Raw genomic sequence first — 27,778 nt, forward strand, 5'->3', positions numbered from 1 at the left:
AACGAGTTCGGTGTGTGAACAATGGTTCCGGAGTTACCCAACGTGGACCTGATATGACACGCATGGACAAGCTGCCGTGGGGAAGCCGTATTTTGGTGCTTCTCATGCTCGTCCAGACGCAAGACAACGAGCTACTCACGATGGGCGCCGATACTTCCCGGAACGGCACCCCTCCAACGCCGGCGTCGGGCATCAGAACGCGGTTGCCTTTGTGTACGTTAACTGATCTGCGGAGCAGCGGCGAGTTGGTGATGAGGAAACGAACAGTCGCCGCCTCGTATGGCCGGCGGACCGAGTGTATAAAAACTGTTGTTGTGCGAATGCTGGACACTTCTCTTGAGCAGTCATGTTAGACTGATTCACTTCTCTCATGCAGTCATGTTGGACTGATACTCTTTTTCCCAAGCAGTCATGTTAGACTGACATAATTTCTGTAAATAAACCCATTTTCCTCGTTCTCGATGAGAAATAGTTCTTCACTTCACCCACGACCTCAAGCGTAAATAAGTTGGACGACGGCATGGGCCAGCTACCTTCGAATTCATGCCGTACTCCAATCTTTGCAAAGGACCACGAGCGATGAGATTGAGCCCCCAATCCTGACACCGGCCACGACAGCCACGCATTCTGGCGATCGTGCGGATCGTGTGGTGTGGCTCGCTCGGCTAGGGACGAACGGAGCTAACAACTTTCTTCCCTGTAGTACCTAGGCGAAGAGAAATCTCACCCAAGGACCGAAAGTCCTCGAATTTCTCTCTCGCAGCCACTGCTCCTGCCGCATGCGCAGAAGGAGCAGTTCAATCCAATTTTGATGTGGCTCAGGATAAAGTGACGGCAGCGCCTCCGCAATTTCAGCGTTTTCTGCATCACCTTCGGCGATTGCCGAGGCGTCCGCTGGACCCATAGAGTTTCTTACAATAATATGGCTGGACCCACTCCCCCATTCTAGTTTTGGACTTCAGTCTGGCTTCGACGCCACAGCGGGCTACAGCGCTACTACAGCCTTACACTGTTGGCGCTACAGTTGCTACTACTACTGCTACTAGAGTCAAAAAGGCGCTTGCTTGTGGTGGCGCTTTGCAAAGTCGGAGGGAAACGCCGCGCAAACGCAGGACCCTGCGCAGCCGTTTTGTTACCATCGCTGCTGCGACTGTGTCCGTACTGCACACTACACTATATACAGTGGTAAGTAATAGCATTCCGTCTTTGCTAGGAGTGCGCACAGGTCCTTTACATTACGGGCCCTTTCGTGTTTGTTTTGTCAACGTTGACGACGGGAATGCATTTCGGTAGTGAAGTATAGCTCGCTGATCGGTGTAGCACTCAACTATGACGGAGAAGGCCGTCCCACGCTGTTTTAATTAGACTAGGGTAAATGCGACGTGAATATTTTTATCCTTTCGAAACTCGCGTTCAGTGTTATCGATCGAGCTGAAGCGCATTTGATGTGTGTTGACAGTGCCGTTAGCGCAGACGGTTACGTTCGTGAAGAACTGCGTGCTTTCTGCAAAATACATGCACTGTTTTGTCTCGTTACATTTTTCATTGTGTACGCGATGTTTTAGCTGGCAGTAACGACAAGGGTGCACACTCGACGTTTTCAAATGTCTGCTTATGCGATTTTCTCATTGCCTGTAGGACGCGTAGATGCTGACAGGATATTTGGTGCAGTGCACTGATTACCACTTAATGAGCATTAACTAAAATCACGACATGTGCAATAACATGTGGAGTATGTACAACTTGGCTGTGTATTTATACCGGTTGCCTAACTTTTACTAGGTGGCAGCTCATCAGCTATTTGTGGCAACAGTGTGCGCAGCTGGGCCACCTGAAATCCACAGTGGTTGATTTTGAGAACTAGAGTATTGGTATTTATATGGAGCTGAGTGCAGCTCCTGTTTTGACCGGTTTACCAGGCTAAATTGGGAAAAGCATGAAAGATTTGATCAGACCAGCACTGTGTTGTCAAAATGTGCCGATGGTGGTGCTCTAATGGATTTCTCCCAGTGACAACCTAGAACCTGTGGCCAGATGTGTCGAAGAGCCTCGGCTCACATTTGAAGTAATTTTTTGTGTATGAAGATTCAACAAAGAACTGTGTTAGGCTTTGTGATTTCTAACTAACTCTTCAGTGCTTGTTGGCTGTACACTGTGGGGTACAAAATGATGCTTTTTATGTGAGGACACAATATCTTATGTCCAAAGGACTAGGATTAAGAGGAGCGACACATAATGGGATGCCAATATATAGTTCGTGTGCATTAAGCACTATGCTAGCAGAGGGGCAAGAGACTGAAAATGCAGTCAGTCTAGGCACGGTTCCCTGCTCTGTTGCTGCTAGCTATGGTGTCTCAGTGCTCCAGCACCTGTTTGTAGTGTATATCTTAAAGATTATCGCTTTCTCTTTGGTGTCATTCAAGTTGAGAGACGCTTCACTTGCTTCTTTTATCTTGGCACCTTTTGTGCAACCCTTTGTATGCAGAAGTGCCACATCATGGCAGCATAATAGTGCAGTTTTCCCGCAAGAGATCCTTTGGCCATGGGATCAGTATACTGATCTGATGATGAGTTTCACTACACCGCTGTTGTTGCCACAAGGCATGTCTGTTGTTGTAGTCCTTATTGGGCTGAAGGACAACTATCGTGACAGGCATGTGGTGTTTGTACCATGACAACAGTCCTTGAGCTCAGAAAGCAGGGGGCTCATAAATGAAAAGGTTCTACAATATGAGTTGGGTTAACCCTTAAGGCTACGGTATCAGACCGGGATCCTGGTTAGCTCCTGGTTAGCGACCGTCCCGGAAATTCCTGAGAAAGCCATATGGCTTCCCTTTGTAGCTTCGTGCTACAATTCATGTGGATGACACTTTTTTTCCCTTTCAAGCTGTTAGCCATGCTTTTCATGGGCTTAGCTTGTGGAACAGTTTTGTAGTTACTTTTGAATGCAACAAATGGCGGAAAGTGCAGGCAAGTGAGTCTCTGCCCCATTGGCCTTGGGAATGTGGGACCATTGTGATGAGAGCTGCGATATGACTGGAGTACAGGGTGATCCCCAGACTGTGCCACGATGATGAAGGGAAAGATGGTAGTAGTGCTGTCTGATTCATTATGTGATTATTATCATCGTGCAAACACACAGGATGAGGCTAAATTCTAAAAGGCGCAAGAACAGGGAGGAGAGCCTCATGGTAAAAAAGAATTCTAGGCTGCGATTTTGTAGCGATGCCTTTTTCCGATGCCAATGCTTTTTGGTGCTTTTCGTGTTTGTGAGTGGCCGTGCTCGACGCTCCACCCAGGGGGGAGCATCTCTAGACTGCTCATGAACGCAACAAACATGGAAGGCATTAGCATAGGGAAAAGGCATCGCTACGAAATTGCGGCCCTACTACAACTTTGTGAGCATCTCACTGAGTTGAAGCACGACCTTTCTGAAATGAGAAATCATTGAGGGCAGTTCAAGCAAACGTGATATGCGGGAACTTGCTCAACAGCACACAGCGACAACTGTTCATTAACTGATCGTGGCAGTGAAAAAAGTGACTTTGGTGATAACAACGAACAAGATTCATCAGACAATGTGTCGAGCTGCCATGAGTGCTGCCTAAAGAGCAACACCAGTGGAAGGAACATTAGTAAAGAGAAAAGGGTGTGGTCTGAAAAAGCCATGCGTGCTATCCCAAGCCTTTAGCACTATCACACAAATGAAAATTTCTGTTCGATGTGCAGCAATTTGAAACAATATCATTCAGGGATGAATAGAGTCAAGCACTGTAATGATTTCGTGACTTGCCAGCAGATATCATGGTGTTCGTAATATGGCCAACAAAACTTGTTTTACGGCAGTTACACACACCATTCCTGGGACATTTCCTAAGCTTTGAAAGGTGTAGTTTGTATTGCTAGGAGCCCCAAAATTCTAGAGTCATTTTATCACCATATCTCTGCAGAAGTTGGTCCATTGTGGAGATGCACCCCCCTCCACCCCCCGTTTCTCTTCAGCATTCACCGGAAAATGCCTTCCTCTCAATGCTGCTTTGAATGTCAGCAAAACAGCAGTAGAGTCTGTGGCTGCATTCTGATGAAGGGGGGGGGGGGAAGCAACATATTGCAGATTCATAGATGCTCGTCTAGTCCATGTTCATAGCACAAACGAGCCTTCAGCTGTGTGCAATAAGTCATAAAGGTTTCCGTATATTAACTTGCTGTATGGCTCGGTGGTTAGGCTGGACACATCTTGATGAAGGCATGGTTGTGATGTACCTTAGTGTCTCCCTTCTGTCAACATTTACGCACCATGAAGCCAAAGAAATGGCGGAGCCTACATCTAAGGTGAATAGGGTGAAACCTGTGAAGGTGGCTATAACGAATTCCTAGTCGTAGCCATTGTATGTCATGACCTCCATCAATTTTGGAGAAAATATTTTTGCACAGTGGTTTGTTTCATCAAGGCCACATTTTGTTGTTGGTAACTTAAGGATGCTGTATAGCTGCTGATAGCACCATAAACAGGGTCCAGCTTTATTGGTATTTGAAACCTATATTCACAAAGCTTGTTCTCTCATGTGTAGATCAAATACTGCCTTTGCAAGAAAAAATTGCTATTGAAATGTGTGAGTGTCGCACAATCGTTATCCGCTATATTTCTCTGAATACTAAACTAACTGTACATGATACCAATTTCAAGTTCATTAATCATAGGGAATTATGTTTAATCTGTGGCAAAACTTTCATGTTCCTGGCATAATTGAAACTTTTGTTAATAATTGCTGACCCCTAGTTTTTTTCCATATTTTCGTGTCATAAGGGGTTCTCAGTTGATCTCTCTTGTGTCCTTGGTGAACCAAACAAGGCACCTTGTTTGTGTTTGGCGCAAGGACGGGTGATCTGCAGGTAAAGCCCAAAGTGGCTGTTAATTGCAGCCTTTGCAATAAATTACTTAGGAGGGCATTCTGGGGCATATGAGTGTCTTACGAGCAGTGCAGAATTTAGTTTGTTACCCTGGCAATATACTGATTCCACCAAAATCAAACTTGACGCAAATTGAGGGAATGCTGCAGCAAATCGCTATGCATTGTTAAATGCATGTAGATGAAGTGCAGTCCTTCAAAAAAATTCTTAATCCTTCAAAAGTGTCACACCGCGGTTTTCACCTTGTTTGTCAATGCCTCGGGATACGTTAGGCCAAGTGTATATTTTTGTGGGAACAGGGGTAACTAAGTATTTTGTGTTGTGCGTATTGTTGTTCCTGGCTTAATCAGGAGTGTTGCAAGTAACTGCAGAACCCTCATTTTTTTTCTTTTTATGTATTATATGAGGTTTCCCCCCAGTAGCCTCAGTGAAGTAAAAAAAGGCACCTTGTTTATATTTCTTTATCACTGGGAACTGGTTCTGGGTGATGTATAAGTGAAATTCAATGTGAGCAGCCTAATAAGGCCTTTCTTTAATAAGTTATGCATGGAAACAAAACAGAGTGCTCTATCTGTGTGTTACGAAATGAAGAATTTGTCCCGCAACTGAGATCACATTTAGTGAGAAAGGTTGAGGGGGGGTTGGGGGTCAATATTCTGGCGAAGTAAAATGTTGCTTGGATGACTTGTAAAAATTCTGTAAAAAGTGCTGGATAGTGTTACATGCTATTTCAAGCAGACCGGTCATAAGTTATATGGGGGCAACATGTTAAGGTATGCAGTTGAATTATAGGCAACTGATATTCCTTTTGCAACACTAAAAAAAAACAGCTTTGCTGGAAATCGGGTTGTGATTCTGCAAGTTTGCACAAGTTCGCTGCATTTTAGTTGTGCCTTTTAAAACAGTGTCTGCATTTATTGGTGTACACGCTTTGGATAGGTGCAATAATGCAACACATATTTTGGAATCTGTGAAACGAAAATTCGTGAAGGTGTGCTGCCTAATGACATGTGGCCCCCTTTCATTGCTGCGTCTCTGCTGGAAGTGAAAGAGGCCGGCGCACATGCACCCATGCACGTCTCTTTTTTGTGGCCTTGTTCATTCTTTCCTGTTCATTTTAAATGCACTGGTTGCTTCTTGCCTAGTTCGCTGTTGCGAGTATGTGCCATATAGTATGGAAATTATTAACAACAACAACGTGTGGCGATTCTCAGAGGTAGTTCACGTTGGTACAATAAAAGCATACATGCAGTAAGCATAGGAAGGTAAGAAATGCTTGCTTTATGATTCTGCGACGAAGGCACTACAACTGCTGCGTTTTATTGCATGGATTAAAGGAACGGTGCTCTCGATTATGTATATTTGTTGCGATGAGGATATTTAAGTATTGGCTGCCAAAGGTGGTAGTGATGTCCCACGGTTGCAAGCTATTTGGCAAAAAAGCCCAGCCAACAGGATATTTGCAGAGAAAGCTTTGATCCTACCTGGTTGCTGCCCTAGTCAAGGGGGTCCGAGTTTAGCAGGCATTCCACTCCTCCGACTCCATGCCACTGGTACTGGCCTTGGCATATGACATGTTTCTTGTCCGAGCCGTGGTGTGTCTGCACTGTCAAAAGCAGCAGTGGCATTTGAAACAAAATCAAGTCTCTGACTTTATTTAAAGCATTTTAAACGGGGGCAGTTAGAAAAAATGTTGTTTGTGATATGCATAAACAGTTAAAACTAATTCAGTCTATATGCTCAAATGTTTATCACTGCACTCCTCGTATTAGTTACAGCTAAAGTAGGCAAAGCAGGGGACAGTGACAACACCATCAATAACCAGAATTGTTAAGCACTCGGCGAGACGGGTGGAAATGAGCTGTGGGTTGCCGTAATAGTCTGAGCGAAGTGGTTTAATAGCTTCATCTACAACACTACAAAGGCATCATACCTTGAAAGTGCCAGCTTGCTCTCTGTGGAGGATGGGAGCCATTTATAAGATAGTATAGTCACTGTAATGCAGTGTAGTTTCCCAGACACCACTTGTGCCAGTTGTTCTACGTAAACACTGGTGCCGTCATAGTACAGTAGTGCCTGCATTGGCCCTGTGTGGCCTAGCCAACCTTCAAATGGTTGAATATGCGGGCTACTTGAATGCTCGAAAATGGTGACGGGAGAGGGCCCCAAAGCAAGCTTTCACGGCAGGTGCCATGTAGTGCTTCGTTGCACTAAAGGTGCACGGCGAAATTTCTAAGCAGCGATAAATAATTATAGTGTCACTTATCACTGTTAAAAAGTTTGATCTATGGCTTACTAATGAACAGGACATCATTCTCTGAGTTGCATGGTGTTGTTATCCATGTAACTACCGTTAGAATTGAGGCACTGCTAGCATCACCCTATGGTCTTATTGCCTTGTGGGAATGTCACAGGTTTGCCCTTGCCGCTCTTACACATGTGCATGATGAAGCAAGCTGTTGTACAATTGGCTCTGCAAGAGAGGCACAAGTTGTTTCATGTCCCATTTGTTGGCGCATGTGAAGGTAGTGAGAAATCACGACAGTGGTCACCATGACCACTTAATCAGAGCTTGTTTGTTGCTGCCTTTTGCTCATGAAGAAAGACTGCAACACCATTAGAACACGGTGAGAAAACTCTCGATCTGTAGGCTTCATATATTACACAGCAGGGAGCCTGCCATCTCGCATTGCTTGCTCTCTTGTGCGGCTTGAGGCGCTCTCTGTTATGTCCTGCCTTTGACTGCACACCATTCATTCTTCATAACCACGAGTTACTTCCGAGCAAAAACTTGTGCCTCCATAGTCAGATATCAACCTCGAACTAACTATAAGTGCCCCGTGGAAACAAGTGAGAAAAGAACACATTGCTATTGCTACCACGCCAACTGAGGGACAACATTCCACTCGTTATGTCTCTGCCACCATTAGATACCGGAATGTATTAATTGAAAGGAACTCCAATGTATTCTCTGTACCCAAGGGAAGCTGTTGCAAGGCCCCCTTGGGTGTACACATGCGCAGTGTTGTCCAGCTCATATAGCTTGTTTCTGGAAAATGCCTTGCAGGACGAGCCGGCATGTACAACGGCATTGGGTTGCAGACTGCCCGTGGCAGTGGCACCAACGGCTACGTCCAGCGCAATCTGTCCCTCGTGCAGCGCTCACGGGAGAAAGTCAATTACAAGACGGAAGAGGACATTCAGCGCTTAGATGCACAGCTCATCCGCAAGGCCAACTCCGAGATTCTTGACCATGAACGCAAGCGTAAGCTCGAGATCAAGTGCCTGGAACTCCAGGAAACCATGGAGGAGCAAGGGTAAAGTGCCTTCTTACCTTGAAAGCAATGCCTTACACTGCGCATTTTTGTGGCTGATGCAAGACTGTAAGCACTGTGGGAAAAACAAGTGACACTGCTGGGATTTTCACACAGATCACAAGACTCTCCCTTTTGTGCATATTCTATGATATGCATAAAGGTCTTAGCAGCACAGCAGTTCATTCATGATGAATTGCCAGCCAACAATACTTATAAAGGCTGCTCCTCACATTTGGTGCCATCTGAATTGAAAGGGTCGGTAGTTGGGCCAGTCAGCAAGTTAAACCTGCATAAGCCATTGATCTCTTTGCTGTCATTTTCAGTCGCGTGTCCTTGAATGCTTGCTGGTAGGGCTCTATGTAGTAACCCCTTGTGGGGCACATGCGTTTGGAAAGTGTGATCCCCAGGTTCACAATTTTATTGCAGATTTAAATCTTGACAATGACTTATTTTCCGAAAAAGACTACTGAATAAATTTTTAGGTCACAATGAATCAACAAATTTGTTTAATGTGTGTAGATTTATACATGGTTTATTGTTAAGTACATGGATAAATTAGCACAAATAATTCTGTACAAAATTCACGCAGCCTCTTCACATGAAGCAAGATAGGAAGGTGGGTGAGTTGGTTAAGATTCGTTGTTCTTTTGGTGACATGAACAAACATGGGCGCTGATTAGCAACTGATGTTCTATTGTGGAAGTTCGCACACATACACAGGAACCGAAGTCCCCAAAACCGGTATGTGCACAGGACGTATGGTATGCTTTAATGTTATAATCAGTAGATAAAGAAATCGTGAAGAATGACCGCCGATTCACTTATGCATGCGCCTCCCTCCCCCGACTCGACGCTCAGTGCTCGCCCCGAGCGGACGTGCGCAACGAGAGCTCCGCCGAACTCTGAGAGCTCCCTGTCATCGCCGGGCGAACTTTGGCCCGCCGCACTGCGCCTCGCCTAAACACCGGCGGCCTCGGTCGGCCCCAACACAGGGCGCCCCGACCCCGCGCCGCACTGCAGGCGCTTCGCCGCCGCCGCTGCCGTGCTCGGCATGGATCCGCCGCCCTCAACAGCTACGACTGCATCACAGCCTGCGCAATCCACCACGCTGAACCCACGGGGCATGGACTTTGGTGACGCTTCGCAGGGAGCATTTACGTGCGTGACCCCTTCAGCACCACGGCAGGACGAGGCCACCACCATAGTTGTGCAGTTGACAGATGGCTTCAACCTCTCCACAGTAACACCAATCGAGTTGAGCCTACAAATTCGTCGGGCGGCCCACCTTGCCAAGTTCGAGAGGCAGGACACAGTCGTGAAAATTCGAATTACCCAAAACCTCATCGCCATCGACACGTACCGTGCATCGGCCACCACAAAACTCCTTGCCTTACAGTCCGTGGATGTCTGCGGAAAATCGCACCCTGTGAGTGCGTACTGCGCCAACGACCCACAGAACGCCCGCGCCGTCCTGCACGGTGTACCACTCTCCTTTTCTGAAGATGCCGTACAGGAAGAACTCTTTATTCCAGGCCGAAAAATCCTGTCTTTTCGGTGACTTGGCAAGACGGCGTCTCTCATCATCACGGTAGAGGGGCCTGAAATACCGAAGAGCGCCATCCTGTTTTCAGCGGTCTACCTGCGTTACCCACCCAAGCCGAAATGCCTTCAGTGCTGGCATTGTTACAGCCTGAAACACAGATCTGATGTCTGCCCCAACGCCTCGACATATTCGTGCTGTAGATCTTGTGGGCAACATTTCCCTCCTGGAACTGACACGTCAACTACTCCTCACGAGTGTGATATGCGCTGCTGCAACTGCGGGGGCGACCACCCGGCTACGGACGCAAACTGCCCACACCGCCGCGCTGCAGAGGAGGAACTTCGCCGACGCAAACCACCGACACGGATCAATCCAAATCACCGAGCAGCCCACCACCTCCCATGACGACCTACTCGAGAAGACTCCGGCGTGCCAACCAGCAACCGGTTTTCGGCACTTGACACCGACTGCAGCTGAGCCGCAGTCGCAACCAGAGTCAAAGTCACAACCGCAAGCCCAGTCAAAATGGGCCCAAACAAAAACCGAAGCCCGCCCACAAGCAGAAGATGGACTTCAGACAGAGCCAGACAGCTAAATCACAAAGTGATCAACACGATCCGCGCCGTCCTTCGTGGCAGCAACTACCTAAACCCAAGCCTGCTGCTGACGACCCTAACTGGCCTGCGCTACCTAACCAGCGACAGACGCAGTCTACGCCTTTAAAGGTGAGTGGTACAGCTCTCCCAGAAACTGCCCCCGCTCTGCAGCCCTCCCCATTGAGCTCAGACCTTCTGTCAGAGGAGTTAGATGCACGTATTCGTCGCATCGTGCAACAAGCGATCGACTACTACTATCTACGATCGATCTACTATCGCAACTATAATTACTGAACAGATACAACGCGCCATTCTGACCGCTCTAACCCCCTTGTCAAACCAATTTGCGCAAATTTCCACCCGCCTCCAACATATAGAGGACACTATGCACCCACACAAACGCCCCATCCCCCATAACCCTTCTGAATCACAACATGGCCACTAACTCTAGGCAAACACCTCCGCTACCAACCCCACCATCCCCATCTCTCACGATATGGCAATGGAACTGTCGTGGTTTCAGACGCAAGAAACAACATCTCCTGCAACATATGCTATTCATGAAAACAGAACCAGACATTCTTGTGTTGCAGGAGACCCACGGTGCCTTTCCCCTCACTGGCTATGAACATTTTGTTGCTCCTAGTATTACATACAAACAACGGGGCACGTCAGACCCACTTACTCCTACAGTGACGGTGACTTACGTCAAGAGCTCCTTGCCCACAATCCAACTCGACACTACGCATATGAATACATCGACTACTGAGCACGTGAGCACGAGGACAGACGTTCATGGTCACAGTCTAGATATTTTAAACTGTTATTGGACGCCAAACCAAAATATCTGGCCGTTATCAAGCTACAACCCCTCCCAGCAACGCTTAACACCTCACCATACTGTCCTAATCCTCGGAGACTTCAACTGTCGACACCCCTGTTGGGGATATGACCAAACATCAGCGCTCGGCCGCAAGTTAGACACCTTCATGTCAAACTACAAAGTCTCTCTCCTAAACGACATTACCACTCCCACCAGACTGGGGAACTCATGTGAGAAGGACACAAACCCTGATCTCACTTGGTCAATCAGCCGCTACAACATTCAATGGGAGAATCCCCAAGACACTCTGGGGAGCGATCACACTACTATTGAGATCCGGCTTCCCTTGCATACACAAAGGCCAAGTCGGGCACCCCGCCACAAAACCATCTGTCTCGTTGACTGGAACAAGGCGTGTAAACAACTCGAACTGGATGAGATAGATGAGAACACTGACCCCACAGAATGGACAAACAATGTACTGCAGGTTGTGTCCCAACATGCTTCCCGCATTGCCGCCACAGAGGATCAACCCCTAGTCGACACTCACCTCTTAGCCCTCTGGGAACGACGCCGCAGACTGGTGAGCTGGTGGCGCCGTGCAAAGAATAATAGGACGCTCCACCAACGTATACACACCATAACTCAGGAGAGCCAGGAATACGCTGACCAACTGGCATCTCAACGGTGGTGGCACACGTGTGAAGACCTCAATGGCCAGCTTCACACACCTAGAGTATGGCAAATCTTTCGCACTCTCATGGGCCAAGCCAAACCTCGCTACGCCCTCCAACGATATCAAATGCAGACCGGGCGCTCCACAGGAGAAATTATCCAAGAACTGCGAGAGACATTTTACCCGTAGTTCAACCCACCACCACTTGCACCCTTTCCGCATTCACCAACTAAGCCAGAAGGGATTGACTCCGCATTCACACTCCAGGAGCTGCGGTCAGCACTCATGCAGCTCCGACGAAATACAACTCTGGGTCCGGATCAGATAACATATACCATGCTCCGCAACTTGCCCGAAAACCACCAGAAGCACCTTCTACACCTCATTAACCATGCATGGGAGACGGGGAACATTCCACAGTCATGGAAGGAAGCTTTAGTTATTTTCCTCCCCAAACCTGGCAAACCTCCCAACACGCTTAAAAACCTTCGATCGATATCCCTCACATCGTGCGCGGCGAAATTGATGGAAAAGATGGCCCCGACGAGACTAGAATGGCACCTTGAGAGCCAGTGCCATCTTCCAGACACACTCATCGGCTTCCGCAGGCACGTATGCGCCCAAGACGTGGCCCTGCAAATTACCACAGATGTCTACGATCACCCTAGCTCGGCACAACTCCGGACAAATGTAGGCGTGGATATCAAACGTGCCTTCGGTAATGTCCTGCACCAAGGCATCATTGACAACCTAGCAGCCACCAAACCCGGAGAATGCATGGTTCGCTACGTCTGCGGCTTCCTCAGTGCTAGGCAAGTGCGCTTCTTGGGTCCGGGTACCCAGCCATCCATGTGCTTCCCTATGAACCGAGGAACGCCATAAGGTTCCATTCTTTCACCGACTCTCTTCAACTTGGCGATGAAGGACCTCCCCGCAAAGCTCAACCTCGTTACAGGTTTACGCCATGCAATATACGCTGATGACATCACACTTTGGTGTGCCACCGGAAACGCAGGCGAACAGGAAGCCACACTTCAAACCGGCTTAGACATCGTCGACACCTACATACACCAGCTAGGCCTCACATGCTCCCCGGAAAAATCAGAGTACATCGTCGTACTGAATTCCTCTACGCGCAAAGCAGCTGCTGAACACGCCCACATCACCTTGACCGGCGAACCTATCCCGCGCAGAAAATCCATCCGCATCCTCGGATTTCTGTGGCAAGAGAATGGATGTAGTGCGGAGTGGCTACGGCGTATTCTCCATCAGGTAAGTCAGGTCATACACATGATGACACGCGTAAGCAAGCGCCACACAGGCCTGCGTGAACACGAACTCCGTAAAATTGCTGAGGCAGCAATCTACTCCCGAATCCTCTATGGCCTGCCATACGTTGCACTTGCACGCACCCAGACCAAACGACTCGAGGCTTCTTTGCAAAGACGTCACCGCATTGAAATGGGTGTTCCCAGGTACGCCCGTAGCATCGATGTTGAACGCGCAACCCTGCACAACACCTTGGAGGTGAAGGTCCAAGCACACCGGGAGTCTCAGCATCTCTGTCTGAGCACCTCGTCCCAAGGACGCGCCATCCTGCGAATGTTGGGACACGACACTTCACCACTTCCACCTCTTTCCATCGACCCTCCACCATGGATAACTATCCCTCGAATCGAAGTCCGACCGATACCCCGGAATATGCACTCCGAACGCAACGCAGGCAAGCGACAGGCGCGGGCGACCCGTCTAACTGACCCAGCGCATGACACCTACTATGTTGATGCCGCCTTCTCGCCGACCGCATCCAAGACGGCAGTCATCGGCCCTCAGGGTGACATCACTCGTTGGCATAGCGGAGTACCGCCTCCAACCGACGCCGAGATCCTTGCCATATCGGAAGCCATTACTATTCCCCCTCACTCCACGCCAACCATAACCGTTCGCTCAGACAGCCAGGAAGCCCTTCGTTCTTTCGCAAACACCCTACTTCCTTGTCATATTGGGGCATCCCTCGCGCTGCACATGCAACAACATCCCTCACTACACGTCCTCTTGGAGTGGGTGCCGGGCCACCAGGGGATACAGGGAAATGAGCGTGCTCATTCCCTCGCTCGCGAGTCTAAAATACCGAGCGCTCCTATTCCATGGCCTGACACCTATTGGGCCAGAATGCACCGCGCTGAACACCGTAAGCAAAGCCGCGCTAGGCTCCGTGAACTGCACTCGTCTGCATGTACCCTTCCGGCCCCCGATCCCTCCTTCACCCGCCACGACAGTTCCCTAATTCGTCAGGCTCAAACTCTAACATTGGCGAATGACGCCATGCAACACATTATTGAACAACGCCGCGGCCACCCGGCATGCCCGGTGTGCGGCGGCTATCCTGACGTTCGCCACACGTACTGGACCTGCCCCCGCGCACAGTCCTCGCCTTACTATCTCCCCACTTCTTCCCTTAGCCCATCTATTCCTTACTGTTGGGAGAGCTGGACCACTCCGCCTGAACCCCTACGAGCCGCTTTTTGGTCGCTCCTTGTGCAACACATAAGGCACGTCCAGGGTGCCACCACACCCCCCGCTCCGGGTGCTACTACATGATCACACGGCACTGAAGCGGCGGACGGCACGGATGAAGAGCCGTTTCAAATAAAGTTTTATTCATTCATTCATTCCCTCCCCCCCCTCCCCCCAATCTTTATGTGATATGCTTCTGCTCTTGCTGTCTGGCTTGCGTGTTTGAAAATATTGCAAGTTTCTTTAAAGAGAGGGACACAGCAAGATGTAGTGGCGCAGTTTTCTGTAATGATAATTCATGCTGTCTAAGACAAACATTAATGCAGCACTTTGTTTGACTAACATATTCCTTACCCCATTTCAGTAAAATGACATACACAACTCCGTTTGCACATGCAATGTATTTGGTGACCTGTTCACTGTACATCTGCCCGTTGCCTGATTATCTGTTAGCATTTTATCAACTCTAGAACAGATGTGTCCTACCTTATTTTTTGCAAAATACAGTACATCTACTTGGTATCAACATTCTTTAACCCATGCATCATTTTGTGTATGTACAGAATTACCACACATCTTTTTTGTTTTGCTTAGCTTGATTACTTTCTGGTTTCCTATGGCCACACTTAATGGCAGAAGCGATACTTTCACAAACAACGGTAATGACAGTGCTTGGAAATCCAGCATCCATTAAACGCTTAATCTGTGCATTAAAGGCTGGCTTTAACGTATGTGAACAAGATTTCCCTAAGTGCTGCATTCAGTAAATTAATTGTTACTGCCCTCTTTACAATCTTAGAGTAGCCAGTATTTTAGCTCAGGATTGATTTCATCGATCTAGGTTGATACTGTTCTGCCACCAAGGATAACCTTCATCAGAAGTTAAACAAATGTCAAGGTACGGAACTTGCCTATTTTTTGGAATGTCGAACGGAAAGGTCAGGCCCATACCATGTTCTTTAAAAACATTAAACACACCGTCAACAAATGTGGGATGAGCATCACTATCTAGAAAAATGAAGAAGTCAATGTAACGTGACCTAAAACACCACAGCAAAGCTCTCCGAGGTGATAGATTTTGTCAGTTCTTGCCTGCATTGCAATAAGACGCGCGGCATTATTGGTGGCTGGTAATCACACGCCTACAAGAGAGCCATGTGGCAAAGCATCTCGCGGTAACATTTCGAGTGCTAAGGAACCAGATAGAAATTACTTTTCTCTGCACTTTAAACACACGCATAAGCAGTGCTTGCATGAGCGCGCATCAGTAGGCTGCACTAAGCAGACAGGCTCCCAAGCCAATGTGGCAGCTACCATAGAGCGGAATGAAAAAATCTGTTTTAAGGTAAGCTGAGTGGCGGGAGCACAATAAGAATTTTTCCTAGGTGACACGAATGATTGCGGCATCTCTGAGGCACGATGCTATGTGGCTCTTTGTTCCAAAAAGGTGCATGGAACATATTTTACTACAATGTGAAGATATTTACTCAGCTGCCGGTTTAGGCTCTTCTAGTCTCCTTGAAGCCCTTGGGTTCAAGGATAGCAGGGGGAAAGTAAACATGTTTGCAGTAGAGATTGGCAAGAGGCAATTGTAGGTTTGCTGGCAGACAAGTATGAAGGCTACAAACAATGGAGGCCTACAAAAACAGTTCCCAGTAATGGTTCAAAAACCTTTTTGTTGATGGGATTTCTTTGTGTGTGTGTGTTTTCTCAAAAGTATAGGTAGGACATTGGGCAAAACAAGAACAAGAGCTTGGTAGTGCAACCCACCACCCCATTTCAAAGGGGACGTGCATAGCATCCATCCATGTGTTTTTTTAAAGATTTAGTCGCTATTGTACATATGCAGCTACGACCATTAAAACATGAAATGTTTTCAGAGTTTTCATAATTCAATCACCTCAAAGGTTCCAACTACATAGACTTTACAAGATAAAAATGTAATGGCAGCTTTGTTATTAAAATTGTAACTTTTTTCTGAACGGTTGTGAAATTGCTTTCACAAAGTAAAAAGACTGAATCTCTTCTTGTTTGCAGTTTGTCTTTTTGAAGAAGTTGTGGTTGTGTGATCTACTGATGAGGCATTCCTCTGAAATCACATATCGGATCTTTAAGGAACTGGGCTACTTGGCAAAATCACAGGCCACTCACTCTTAAGTGCCTGATTTTCTAAGCGTAGCCTGTGGGTGCTGTCATTTCATAAAATCGGCAGTACTAGAAATCTCACTCACACCAATGGCATCGATGCAATGACAGCTGAAGGCAATTAAGACACTTTTGATTTGCTATATTGGTTATAATATCTAAGAAGGAAAAAAAAGCTTGCACCTTGTGGGTATGTAGGTGCACCCGGGTACCTTTGTGCGGGCATTTACCTGTTCTGTCATCCCTTTCCACTCACAACAGCTGTCAGAGTGGCCTTTGCCACGGACTGGTTTGCAGCGTTCGGCAGAGTGAGCGGGGGGGGGAGCTCTCCTGGGGACAGCACTGGGTATGTGCACGTTTTGTTCTCGTCTGCTGGCCCCTTTGTTAGGGTTTTGGACTGGAGCTCGTCTGTGGTGCCTTTGCACCTCGTGTTGATCCTTTTCTGAACACCAGGACAACGAGCGGTGCCTAGTGCTTGTGGGTGGTCATACTCAGCCGAGCCGCACTTATTGGAGGCCTAAGCCGACGGAGATTGCCCGAGCACTCGCATGTGGGCCCATTGGTTATTGCAAGAGCAAGCAGCATAGCCACAGAGAGCCATCCTCTTGCAGCAACAGGCTAGTGACGCCCCTTTCTGTATTTTTCGCCCTTGGTGTAGGAGCTCATTAATGCAGTGTTGGGTGTCTTCAGAGACAAACGGTTTCCACTAACTTAGGCAATGCTGTGTCTTCCTGTGTGCGTAGTGCTCGGTGTCTCCCTTTTGCGGCTTCAGCGCACGCGCAGCGGCGCGCTAGGCAGTGAGAGGCAATGGCTGACCCGGTCTGGTGGCTCGCTAAACTGAAGCCTTATGAGCACCCTTATGAGATACGAGAGGCCCACAGTGGCACCAAATGTGGATTCAGAGTGCCTTTTTTTTTTGCTTATCGTCGCCGAGAGTGTCCTCTGGCTACCTGTGCGGTTCAGTTGGATGATATGCAGAAGTCGCCATATGTGGTAGCTGAATCTCATGCCCCATGTTCTGCTGGGAGCCTTCTTCTAGGCACGACAGCTGCTAGGGGTGCCTTTGCCAGCAAGTGTCGGGGGCAACCGAGCCAAGGAAAGGGCGAAGGTGGGCAAACTCGTTATAGCCCAAACTTGCCGCTTTGGTGCTCCGTTCCACCTTGCGGATGGCTGGAGAGTCGTCTTGACAAACGTTCGTGACTTTTGAATCAACATGCGTGCTTGTCGCTCGTTGGCTCATCCGAAGCAGATAAGGTACATCACAGCAAACGTGGCGCTAGCTTGAAGCGAGGTGGGAATGTGAGGCCTAAGCTGAAACCGCATCAAAAACAATTTATTTTTCTCGTTCTTGGGATTTTCACTAGGGTGTACCAGTACCCACGGACATAGTCATCGAAGGTAGCAAGCCACTGTACCCTTCCAGACCTCATCGTTGCGTGCAATCACTGACAGAGACAGATGGGGCGCAGGAAGCATCGCGAGAAATATTTCAAGCCGCTGACTTCGTAATTTTTTGTGCTGTGCTTTGTGTGTGCATTGCAAACGAGAAGGCTTTCACATATATGTGCATTCTAAGCACGACACGTGCTCAGGGCGTGGTGAAATGTGTCTGATCGCTGCACCCAGTGTACGTGACTTGTATGTGTTCTGTGTGTGGGGTTCGTTGCTGCAAACTGGTCAACTCCAGTCCGTTGCAACTTTCAGAAGGGATGACATGATCAGTAGTGATAAGATTTATTGCCTCGTTATCACTGTCATTCCTCGTGTGCTATACTGCATGTGAGCCACATTGCGATGCACCGTGGTGGCCGCGATGCTCGAGCTATGTTCCTGTGGTTACGAAGTGTGTGTGCAAGATAGAAATCGTGTTATGTATGTGTGACGTGTCACAGCTGCACCAGGCCTAAAAGTGCTCGTATTGTGTGATGTGCTGAGAAGTGAACTCTACATAAATGGTGCTGATCGCATTTTCTTACATACCCTGATACAAAGGCCCTATCACACCGGCCTTTCCTGCTTTGTACATGTACAGTTTCTACAGTTGTTACTTCACTTTTGAAGATGCTTTTATCGGTGCGGGGAACTTAGGGATTAAATTTTATGTACTTTAAGACATACCGCACTGTCGTGAAATCTGGACACGCCTGAGAGCACAGTCATGAGTGGAAATTTCATTCAGTTTTGATTTTCATCACGTGGACATTAGTGTGAAGAGCAGGAATTTCTAGATAGCACGAAATAAATAGCTATATATTTTGTAATGCAAGCGGCTTGCATACACAAGAATCCCAAGTAAGGCATGTTGTTGGGCTAGTCAGTTAATAGATTAAGCAAAATTTTAAACTGCGCAAAGAAGACGGGACATGAACAGAAACATAGACGCACATACAAAGCACTGACTTCCAACTGACTTTATTTCGTGAAGGCAGAAAATTTATAAGGTTCTACGAAATAGATAAACAAGGAGCAAACAATCATGATGAAATTGTACCCAAGGCAATGATGAAAAATGACAATGCCACGTGGGCTCTAAGAGCATGGGAGAGCCTTATGTGCCCATCTAAGAATTCAGTTTCCTTCGTTAATAGTGATATAGAAGGTGAGTTTATGAATTTTTCACCCTTTTTAGCGATATGGAATGCCTCAAAACTTCTATTTCTGTTTTTGATTGTGCCTTTGAAAGGAATATCCAGTAATCCAGGAATATCCATTATATCCCAGTAAACGGGATATAATAGGGCTCAGTGAAGTTAGGAGGCCAAAAGAAGCTTTACAGTGCTGAAAACCGGGCACGTCCTGTGCTACCGGGGCTTAGCGAAGAGACGAGAACTAGGAGTCGGATTCCTGATTAATAAGAATATAGCTGGTAACATACAGGAATTCTATAGCATTAACGAGAGGGTGGCAGGTCTTGTTGTGAAACTTAATAAGAGGTATAAAATGAAGGTTGTACAGGTCTGCGCCCCTACATCCAGTCATGATGACCAGGAAGTCTAAAGCTTCTATGAAGACGTGGAATCGGCGATGGGTAGAGTGAAAACAAAATATACTATATACTGATGGGCGACTTTAATGCCAAGGTAGGCAAGAAGCAGGCTGGAGACAAGGCAGTGGGAGAATATGGCACAGGCACTAGGAATAGCAGGGGAGAGTTATTAGTAGAGTTTGCGGAACAGAATAATATGCGGATAATGAATACCTTCTTCCGCAAGCGGGATAACCGAAAGTGGACGTGGAGGAGCCCGAACAGTGAGACTAGAAATGAAATAGACTTTATACTCTGCGCTAACCCTGGCATCATACAAGATGTGGATGTGCTTGTCAAGGTGCGCTGCAGTGACCATAGGATGGTAAGAACTCGAATTAGCCTAGACCTGAGGAGGGAACGGAAGAAACTGGTACATAAGAAGCCGATCAATGAGCGGTAAGAGGCAAAATAGAGGAATTCCAGATCAAGCTACAGAACAGGTATTTGGCTTTCACTCAGGAAGAGGACCTTAGTGTAGAAGCAATGAATGACAATCTTGTGGGCATCATTAAGGAGTGTGCAATAGAAGTCGGTGGTAACTCCGTTAGACAGGATTCCAGTAAGCTATTGCAGGAGACGAAAGATCTGATCAAGAAACGCCAATGTATGAAAGCCTCTAATCCTACAGCTAGAATAGAACTGGCAGCACTTTCCTAATCAAGAAGCGTAAGACAGCTGACATAAAGAAGTATAATATGGATAGAATTGAACATGCTCTCAGGAATGGAAGAAGCCTAAAACCAGTGAAGAAGAAACTAGGAATTGGCAAGAATCAGATGTATGCATTATCCATAAGAAAGGGGATGCCAAAGACTCAAACAATTAGAGACCGATCAGCTTACTTTCAGTTGCCTACAAACTATTTGCTAAGGTAATCACAAATAGAATCAGGAACACCTTAGACTTCTGTCAAGCAAAGGACCAGGCAGGATTCCGTAAAGGCTACTCAACAATAGATCATATTCACACTATCAATCAGGTGATAGAGAAATGTGCGGAATATAACGAACCCTTATATATAGCTTTCATTGATTACGAGAAAGCGTTTGATTCTGTCGAAACCTCAGCAGTCATGGAGACATTACGGAATCGGTGTAGACGAGCCGTATGTAAAAATACTGAAAGATATCTATAGCGGCTCCACAGCCACTGTAGTCCTCCATAAAGAAAGCAACAAAATCCCAATCAAAAAAGGAATTTAGTGTGTTCCAGATACAGCCAACAGCTTTTGCTGTGGAATCTCTTGCAGTGCAAGGGAAGGTTACTGCCCGTGCTGGTGCGCATGGAGCATCGTGTTCCTGTGCATACTCATTGAAACAGTGGCCAGTTTCATCTGTGTAGGTCCGGTCGCACGACAAAGGTATCTCATAGATAACATTAGAGATGCATTTAGGGAACTTGTTCTGATGATTCTTCTTGATTGAGCTATACTCCTTTTGGATTAGGCAGTAGTGTGCACACTATCTTGAGTTTGCAAGGCACTGAAAAAACGACGCGAATCCCATATCTTTCTTCTACCTTCTTAATGTTACTGGAAAGACAATGCAAATATGGCGTGACAAAAGGTGGTTTCTAGTTAAAGAGTTGCTCTTTCCTTTCTGGAAAGAGTAACTGTCCCGTGTTTTTTGCGCAGTTTAAAATTTTGCTGAAAGGCTCCCAACTCCATGGTTTTTGATCGTGACCAAGCATGAATTCTGTTTGTGCAGACACCAGTAGTATGGTAGATGGATATACAGTAGGACCTCAGTGATACATTCCCGGTATGTGAGTTTTCCCAGTGCCGACGTTTGCAATCAAGAACAACAACAACAACAAAAATGACCCAATAGAGTTACAAATTTCTGACCGATTCGTACGTTTTTAGAAAGTATGATTTTTCGGCACTAATGTTTAGTACGTTGCCAAACTGCCATTGTATGATACGTTTTCTGGCCACTATATCCCATGCAAACAAGAAAATGTGCGAGGTGCTCATGATCGAGAACAGTATATAGCTGCCCACCGCAGCAGCTTCACCGCAATACTTGTTTGCCCGTCTCGCGGGAAAACGCCGATGCACCCTCAGTTCCTCATTTCGGTACCAGCAAATCTTCGGGTAGTCCCATGCGGCATTCACATCTACCACAGCAAATAACTGTGATAAGCATCTTCGTCCACAGCGCGTAGTGTGTAGTGCCATTTGTGGCGTAGTGCACGCATTTAGTACACGATAACCCAAATGCACCGCTGTTCCCTGCTGCAGGCGGTGCGATGTGAGCACCACGTTCGCTTCGGTGCCATACGGCGCCGCCCACCAATTCGATTTTGTTTCGGTTTCCTGTCACCCTCCTAAATCACCACGCAATAAGAAAACAACTAAATTTGTCTTGTGCGTGCCGCAACGATCCACACTTTGGTGCTTCACTGTCTTCGTTTTTCTGTCCCTTTTCATGAAATGTATATCGCGCCGCAATCAAGCATATCCGAGCCATGCTTCGCATTACGTAGATGTCAGCCAAAGTTTAGCCTGTCAAATTGTTTTAGTTACTTCAGGTCGTATGCTTTCCCATATTGTGTTTTTTCTTGTGTTTTTTTTTCCTGATACGTATAAACGAGGTCCTACTGTATTATAGGCATGAAATATCTGATTCTGTACATTTATGTTTTCTGAGAAAAAGTAATATGCATGTAAAAATAAACAAGTAAGACTGAACAAAGTATGGTGATATATGACGTTCTGCTGGCAGCCAGCAGAATATCATGAGAGAAATTTTGTTGACCGTTATTCCTCACTGGCTAGCTATGGCCACATTAATTATGCAGGCAGAGTAAGCTTAGGAAAAGTTTGCTGTTACTTTGTAGATCCAAGCTAGTTCATTCTGTGGTTCGTGTCACCCATTTCGGCACAAGCCTTCAGTTTAATGCTTGCAAAATTTGTTACTGGTACCGGCAAAATTGCCCTGGGAAATGCATTAGGTTCTATCCTTGTTAATTCTGCTGACAGTCAATGCCGAATATTATCTCTTAAACTGAGTTGTGCCTGCCAAGTATGCCCATAAAAGTGTTCTTCTGGTGCTCTTTCATCTAGCTGTAAGCATACTGCTACCAATAATTTGTGGGTGTAGGGTATTGCAGGTTTTAACTGGCCATACCGTTGATCTTTATTTTGCACAGGCTACAGTTCCACTCGTTAACCTAACCGTTTTCAGCTGCGATGCCAGATTTAGGAAGCTTTAGGGAGCTTTAGAACGGTTTAGGGAGCTTTGTCTCCAACAAAATACGGATATAAACAACGTTTGGTTAATGTTTAAAGCCCTTGTACACAAATGCATAGCCCAGTTTGTGCCCTTGAGGGTAAAAAAGAAACGTGTGCATAACCCCTGGATATCACGCAAAATTATCCATTTGAAAAGGAGGATACAACGTTCCAGAGCAAGGTACAAACGTGTTCCCGATCTAGATCCGTTAGAACAGATTATTGCGCTCAAAAAAGAGTTGAAGGATAAAATAAGAGAGTCCAAACAGAAGTATTTTAATGTTACAATGCCAAAGTTCCTTGAAGACTCACCCCAGCAGTTTTGGAGGCACTTTTCAAAAGATAAAAAGGCAATCTCTGAGTTGTGTACGACTCAAGGCTATATTACTAATGAAGAAGATATTGCAAAGGAGCTTAACAGCTTCTTCTCCAGTGTCTTTACTACAGACAGTGGCGAAGTAGACGACTTTAGCGTTTCTCGTTGCTTCCTTCCTCTAGGCGAACTCCAGCTGTCCGAGCGAGGTATATTTAAACTATTGCTCAATCTAAAACAATGTAAATCATCTGGACATGACAAAATTCCTAATGCATTTTTAAAGAGGTATGCGGAGTGGATGGCCAAATACCTCTTAGTTATCTTTCGAAAATCACTGTCGTCGGGGGCCCTGCCTGACGATTGGAAATTAAGTAAAATAATCCCAATACCAAAAGGCGGAGATCTCAAATGTGTTTCCAACTACAGACCTATTGCACTAACGTCCACACCATGTAAGATTCTTGAACACGTTGTTTCCAAACACATCAGAGAATTTCTGACGCGCAAAAATTTCTTCAGTGAGTCTCAGCATGGTTTTCGTAGCGGCCTCTCGACAGTGACCCAACTTGTGGAAACAGTGCATTTCATCTGTGAAGTGCTAGATCGAAGAGGCCAAGTAGATATCATTTATCTAGACTTTAGAAAGGCATTCGATACGGTTAGTCACACGAAATTATTATTGAAGTTAAGAGTCGTGTTAGGTAACTCCAAAGTCGTCCAATGGATCGAAGCTTTTCTAAAGATGTGCCGACAGTTCGTTAGTGTTAAAGAAAGCCAGTCCACAATATGTGAGGTCGTCTCTGGAGTGCCGCAGGGCTCTGTGCTGGGACCCCTGCTATTCCTAATATATATCAATGATCTGATAGCAGACCCATCGATACAAGTCAAATTATTTGCAGATGATTGCGTTATTTTCACTGAAGTAACCTCCGCACATGACCAACTTAAACTTAATTCTTACTTAGATCAAATACATGAATGGTGTAGAAAATGGCAAATGTCACTGAACTTGGATAAAACTGTATGCATGACAATATCGCACAAACACGCCCCTTTACAGTTCAACTACTCCCTATCGGGTACCCCACTAACTCGAGTGACAGAATACAAGTAGTTGGGTGTAACTTTGACTGCAAATATGAGTTGGACTACCCACATTGACAACATAGTAGGCAAGGCAAATCAAAGATTAGGATTTATTCGACGGACTTTCAAACAAGCATCCGCAGAATCCAAGCTTATTGTATACAAAATGTTAGTGCGTCCTATAATGGAATATGCATGTGAAGTCTGGGATCCTTACGACCAAAAGAACACACTAAAATTAGGTGTGCAACGGCGTGCCTTGCGCTTCATTTTTTCCAAATATCGAAGACGAGACTCGGTGTCACCGCTTTATGAAAAGGCAAACCTTCCTTTGCTTAAAATGCGAAGGAAACACAAAAGGCTGAGCCTTTTTTACAGCATTATGAATCAGATGGTGCTGGTAAACAAGGAACGCTACATAACCGAGACAACGTCACGGGTAGTAAGGAATAAACATTCAGAGCACGTGAAAGAAGGTAGATTTTCTAAGGATTGTTTTAAATATTCTTTCTTTTTGCAAACTGCGAGAGAATGGAATAAACTGCCGGAGAGAATGATAAGCGCGAGAGACTGCGAGCAGTTTCGGTCCCAACTTCAAGAATACTCTTCCTAGTTTCCTGGTGATTTCAGTTTTTGTTACCCTATAGTGCTGTACTAAGTACCACAAGCTGCTGCACTAAGGGTCACGAATTGTTCTTAATATTGTTTGTGTATAGCTGATCATATGCACTGCTGTGTGTTTAGTGTTTGTTGTTGTACAGTATGTAATACGTTATTGTACTCATTCCTATCTTGGCCCTGTAAAGGGCTGATAATATGTTCAAATAAAATAAAAATAAATAAAAAAAAGATTATGAAAAGAGGCACCTTGCCTCTGCATCTTTAGCATGTTCATGGCCATGGTACATTGAGCTGAGAATTTAGCTGCTATCACAATATAAAGGATGCCTATTGACTCTAATGTAAATATATTGAACACAAATATGTCAGCATTAGCCACATGATCGAAGCCAGCCAGTGAGAAGAAACTGCTGCCAAAATTTTCAAGTGACTTCTCCGGCAGATTACCTCCTCAATATATTATATTAGCCACGCTATATTGGTCAGTGCGCTACATTTTCCTTTGATATAAATTTACCACCCAGTCAAATAAGATATAGTCAAACCATCAAATTTAGAGCCATACAAAGGGAGACTTCCTTACTTTATCATGTACAAATTACAAATACGTACTTACGTCTTCATTGTATCAGTTGTGCTGTTCATTTGACAGACACAGTAACATGTAAATGCAAAACATATGCAGACCTTGTGTTTACATCTACATGTGTGTAAAACAGCACAACTTATCCTATTGAGACATGTTGTGCCAACTAGCCTCCATCAAAGATGTTCTGTACAGTATTCAGCTGATCCTATATAAAATTTATCACGTGGTGCAGTCACAACATTTTATACCTGTACATAAACCAATTTGTGGACTGTATCCGCTCCATGTGAGAATGCATATTTTAGACCAATGACAGAACCTGAAGCAGCAGCTTTTTTAGTCTTTACCCTTACTTATTAAAGTAGTGTTGTTGATTATGCCAACTAAACAACTAAAATTATTGTGTTTAGTATACCAGCATTGAAATACTGAATGCAGCTACACTACTTTCTATACTAAGATGAATTTCACTGCTTATAATTCTGTTTGTTGTACTTCACTTATAGTACATGGGGACTGTATTTGGTGTCACGAGTTCTAGGTTCATGTTCACTGGTGCCTTTTGATGAAGTGAAATCTCCCTCGTCAGAAGTCAATTTAGTAGAAAGCCACTGCTGAACCGATAGCTCCAAGGCCAATTCCTGTTGGCCAATCGGATTGTGTGAAGAGGCTGTGTATGATGCAATACTTCAACTACACCAATACACATACTTACGTTACTGACAGAGACAAACCTTCATAAGCATATTGGTCGCAGCCGGGCAACAGCACAAGTGGGAACTAAGCTTTAGAGTAGTGCCACCAGATCAGTGGGTTTGTCATGATGCACTAGAGTGCAGATTTCTTGTTCATATTTAATATGCTTTCTATTCTATAGATTGACAGCTTCCAAGACATTTACTGCACCAATGGAGGCATGGCACACATACTTCCACTGAAGGAGGTATCTGTACATGTAGAGCAGAGAGAACTTGTCAATAAGTTAAAAAAATATAAAGGTAAAAATACATTGAACAAAATATTTTCACATTTATAGATATACTGTTGGCAATACATGCAATTTCAGAACATGCAATAAGTACCATGTGTGAAATATGGAGACATGTGAAACCAAAGACGTGCTTGTCTTCTGAATATTGACGTAAAAAAATGTTCCAATCTTCACTTTTGTCTTCTGTGTTGTTGGGTAGAATATCAAAGGAGACGTGCAAAACAGATGTATGTAGTAATCCATTATGAATGTGCTGCTCAAGCTGCACCAAACATAGGCATCAGTGTGTGAAGCATTGGACCAGTACCCATATGAGTGTCTGTGATGCATCAGAAGTCTTTTGCACTGCTCATTTTGAGCTGTAAATGAGAAATGCATGCTGTTTGCTGCTAGAAATAATGCATATATATATATATATATATATATATATATATATATATATATATATATATATATATATATATATATATATATTTTATTTATTTGCAATACTGCCAGTCTCAGTTGAGACCAAAGCAGGTGGGCACAATTTTACAGAAAGAAACAAACAGGTCATGTTACATGGTACATTAAAAGAAAAAAAAAGAAGGAAAAACGCTTCCTTAACTACTGCAGAAATCACCATTAATACAATACTTTTGGTTGGTATAACAATATGGCCATAACAATATAACAATGTAGTTAGTATAACAATATAACAATATTGTATTACTAGATTTTATATAAAAAATAGCGAATGAATGACACTTATAAGATCAGAGAACTTATACAAGTAACAGATAACCGCGCAGAAGCGGCGAGTTTGGGGTTTGAAATGCATAAATTCCACGCACAGAAATAAGTATTACAGATATGTCGGTTAAGATTAAGATATGTGGGTGTGTTAAGTGGCGTCTTCTCCGTTTGATGTCTCCAGTAGGTTGATGAACGATGAAAGTGACGGAGAGAAAACTATGTCTGAGTGGAGGAGATTCCATTCTCTGATCGCACGTGGGAAAAGTGGAAACTTGAACGTGTCATTGTGAATACTGTACTGGTTTAGTGTAAATGGGTGATTTTTTCGCGACAGGCGTGATGTAGACAAAGTAACGTACTTAGTTCGGTCTATCTTATAACTGTCGTGCGTTAGTTGGTAGATGAATTTTAAGCGGGCGTGTCTGGCCCTAATAGATAGTGTTTTAAGACCTGCATCAGCTAAGAGGTTTGTAGGGGAGTCATAGGGACTGTATTTGTTAAAAATGAACCTCACAGCTTTTCTTTGCACCTTTTCTAGTTTTGATATGTTAGTTGATGTGTGTGGAAACCAGATGATGTTAGCGTATTCTAAGACGGGGCGAACAAAAGTTGTATAGGCTAGTAGTCTGGTGTGTTTCGGTGCAAGGCG

General features: G+C 45.4%; 1 protein-coding gene across 8 annotated transcripts in view; it reads left to right on the forward strand.

The window, feature by feature from the left end:
* The first annotated feature begins 867 nt into the window (after positions 1–867).
* LOC135896760 (SRRM2 protein homolog rsr-2-like) overlaps positions 868–27,778 on the forward strand; it is a 249,410-nt gene continuing 222,499 nt past the window's right edge. For 5 of the 8 annotated variants that reach the window (XM_065425259.2, XM_065425263.2, XM_065425261.2 and 2 more), the window contains exons 1-2: positions 868–1,185; positions 7,979–8,228. In XM_065425259.2, the coding sequence (XP_065281331.1) occupies positions 7,990–8,228 (239 nt within the window). In that variant the 5' untranslated portion in view covers positions 868–1,185; positions 7,979–7,989. Of the gene's footprint in view, positions 1,186–1,209; positions 1,372–7,978; positions 8,229–27,778 lie in introns of those variants that run through there. The other 3 variants (XM_065425262.2, XM_065425268.2, XM_065425260.1) reach the window with 2 other exon arrangements.

The sequence above is a fragment of the Dermacentor albipictus genome, chromosome 2 (genome assembly GCF_038994185.2).
Source record: "Dermacentor albipictus isolate Rhodes 1998 colony chromosome 2, USDA_Dalb.pri_finalv2, whole genome shotgun sequence".
Classification (NCBI taxonomy): Eukaryota; Metazoa; Arthropoda; class Arachnida; order Ixodida; family Ixodidae; genus Dermacentor; species Dermacentor albipictus.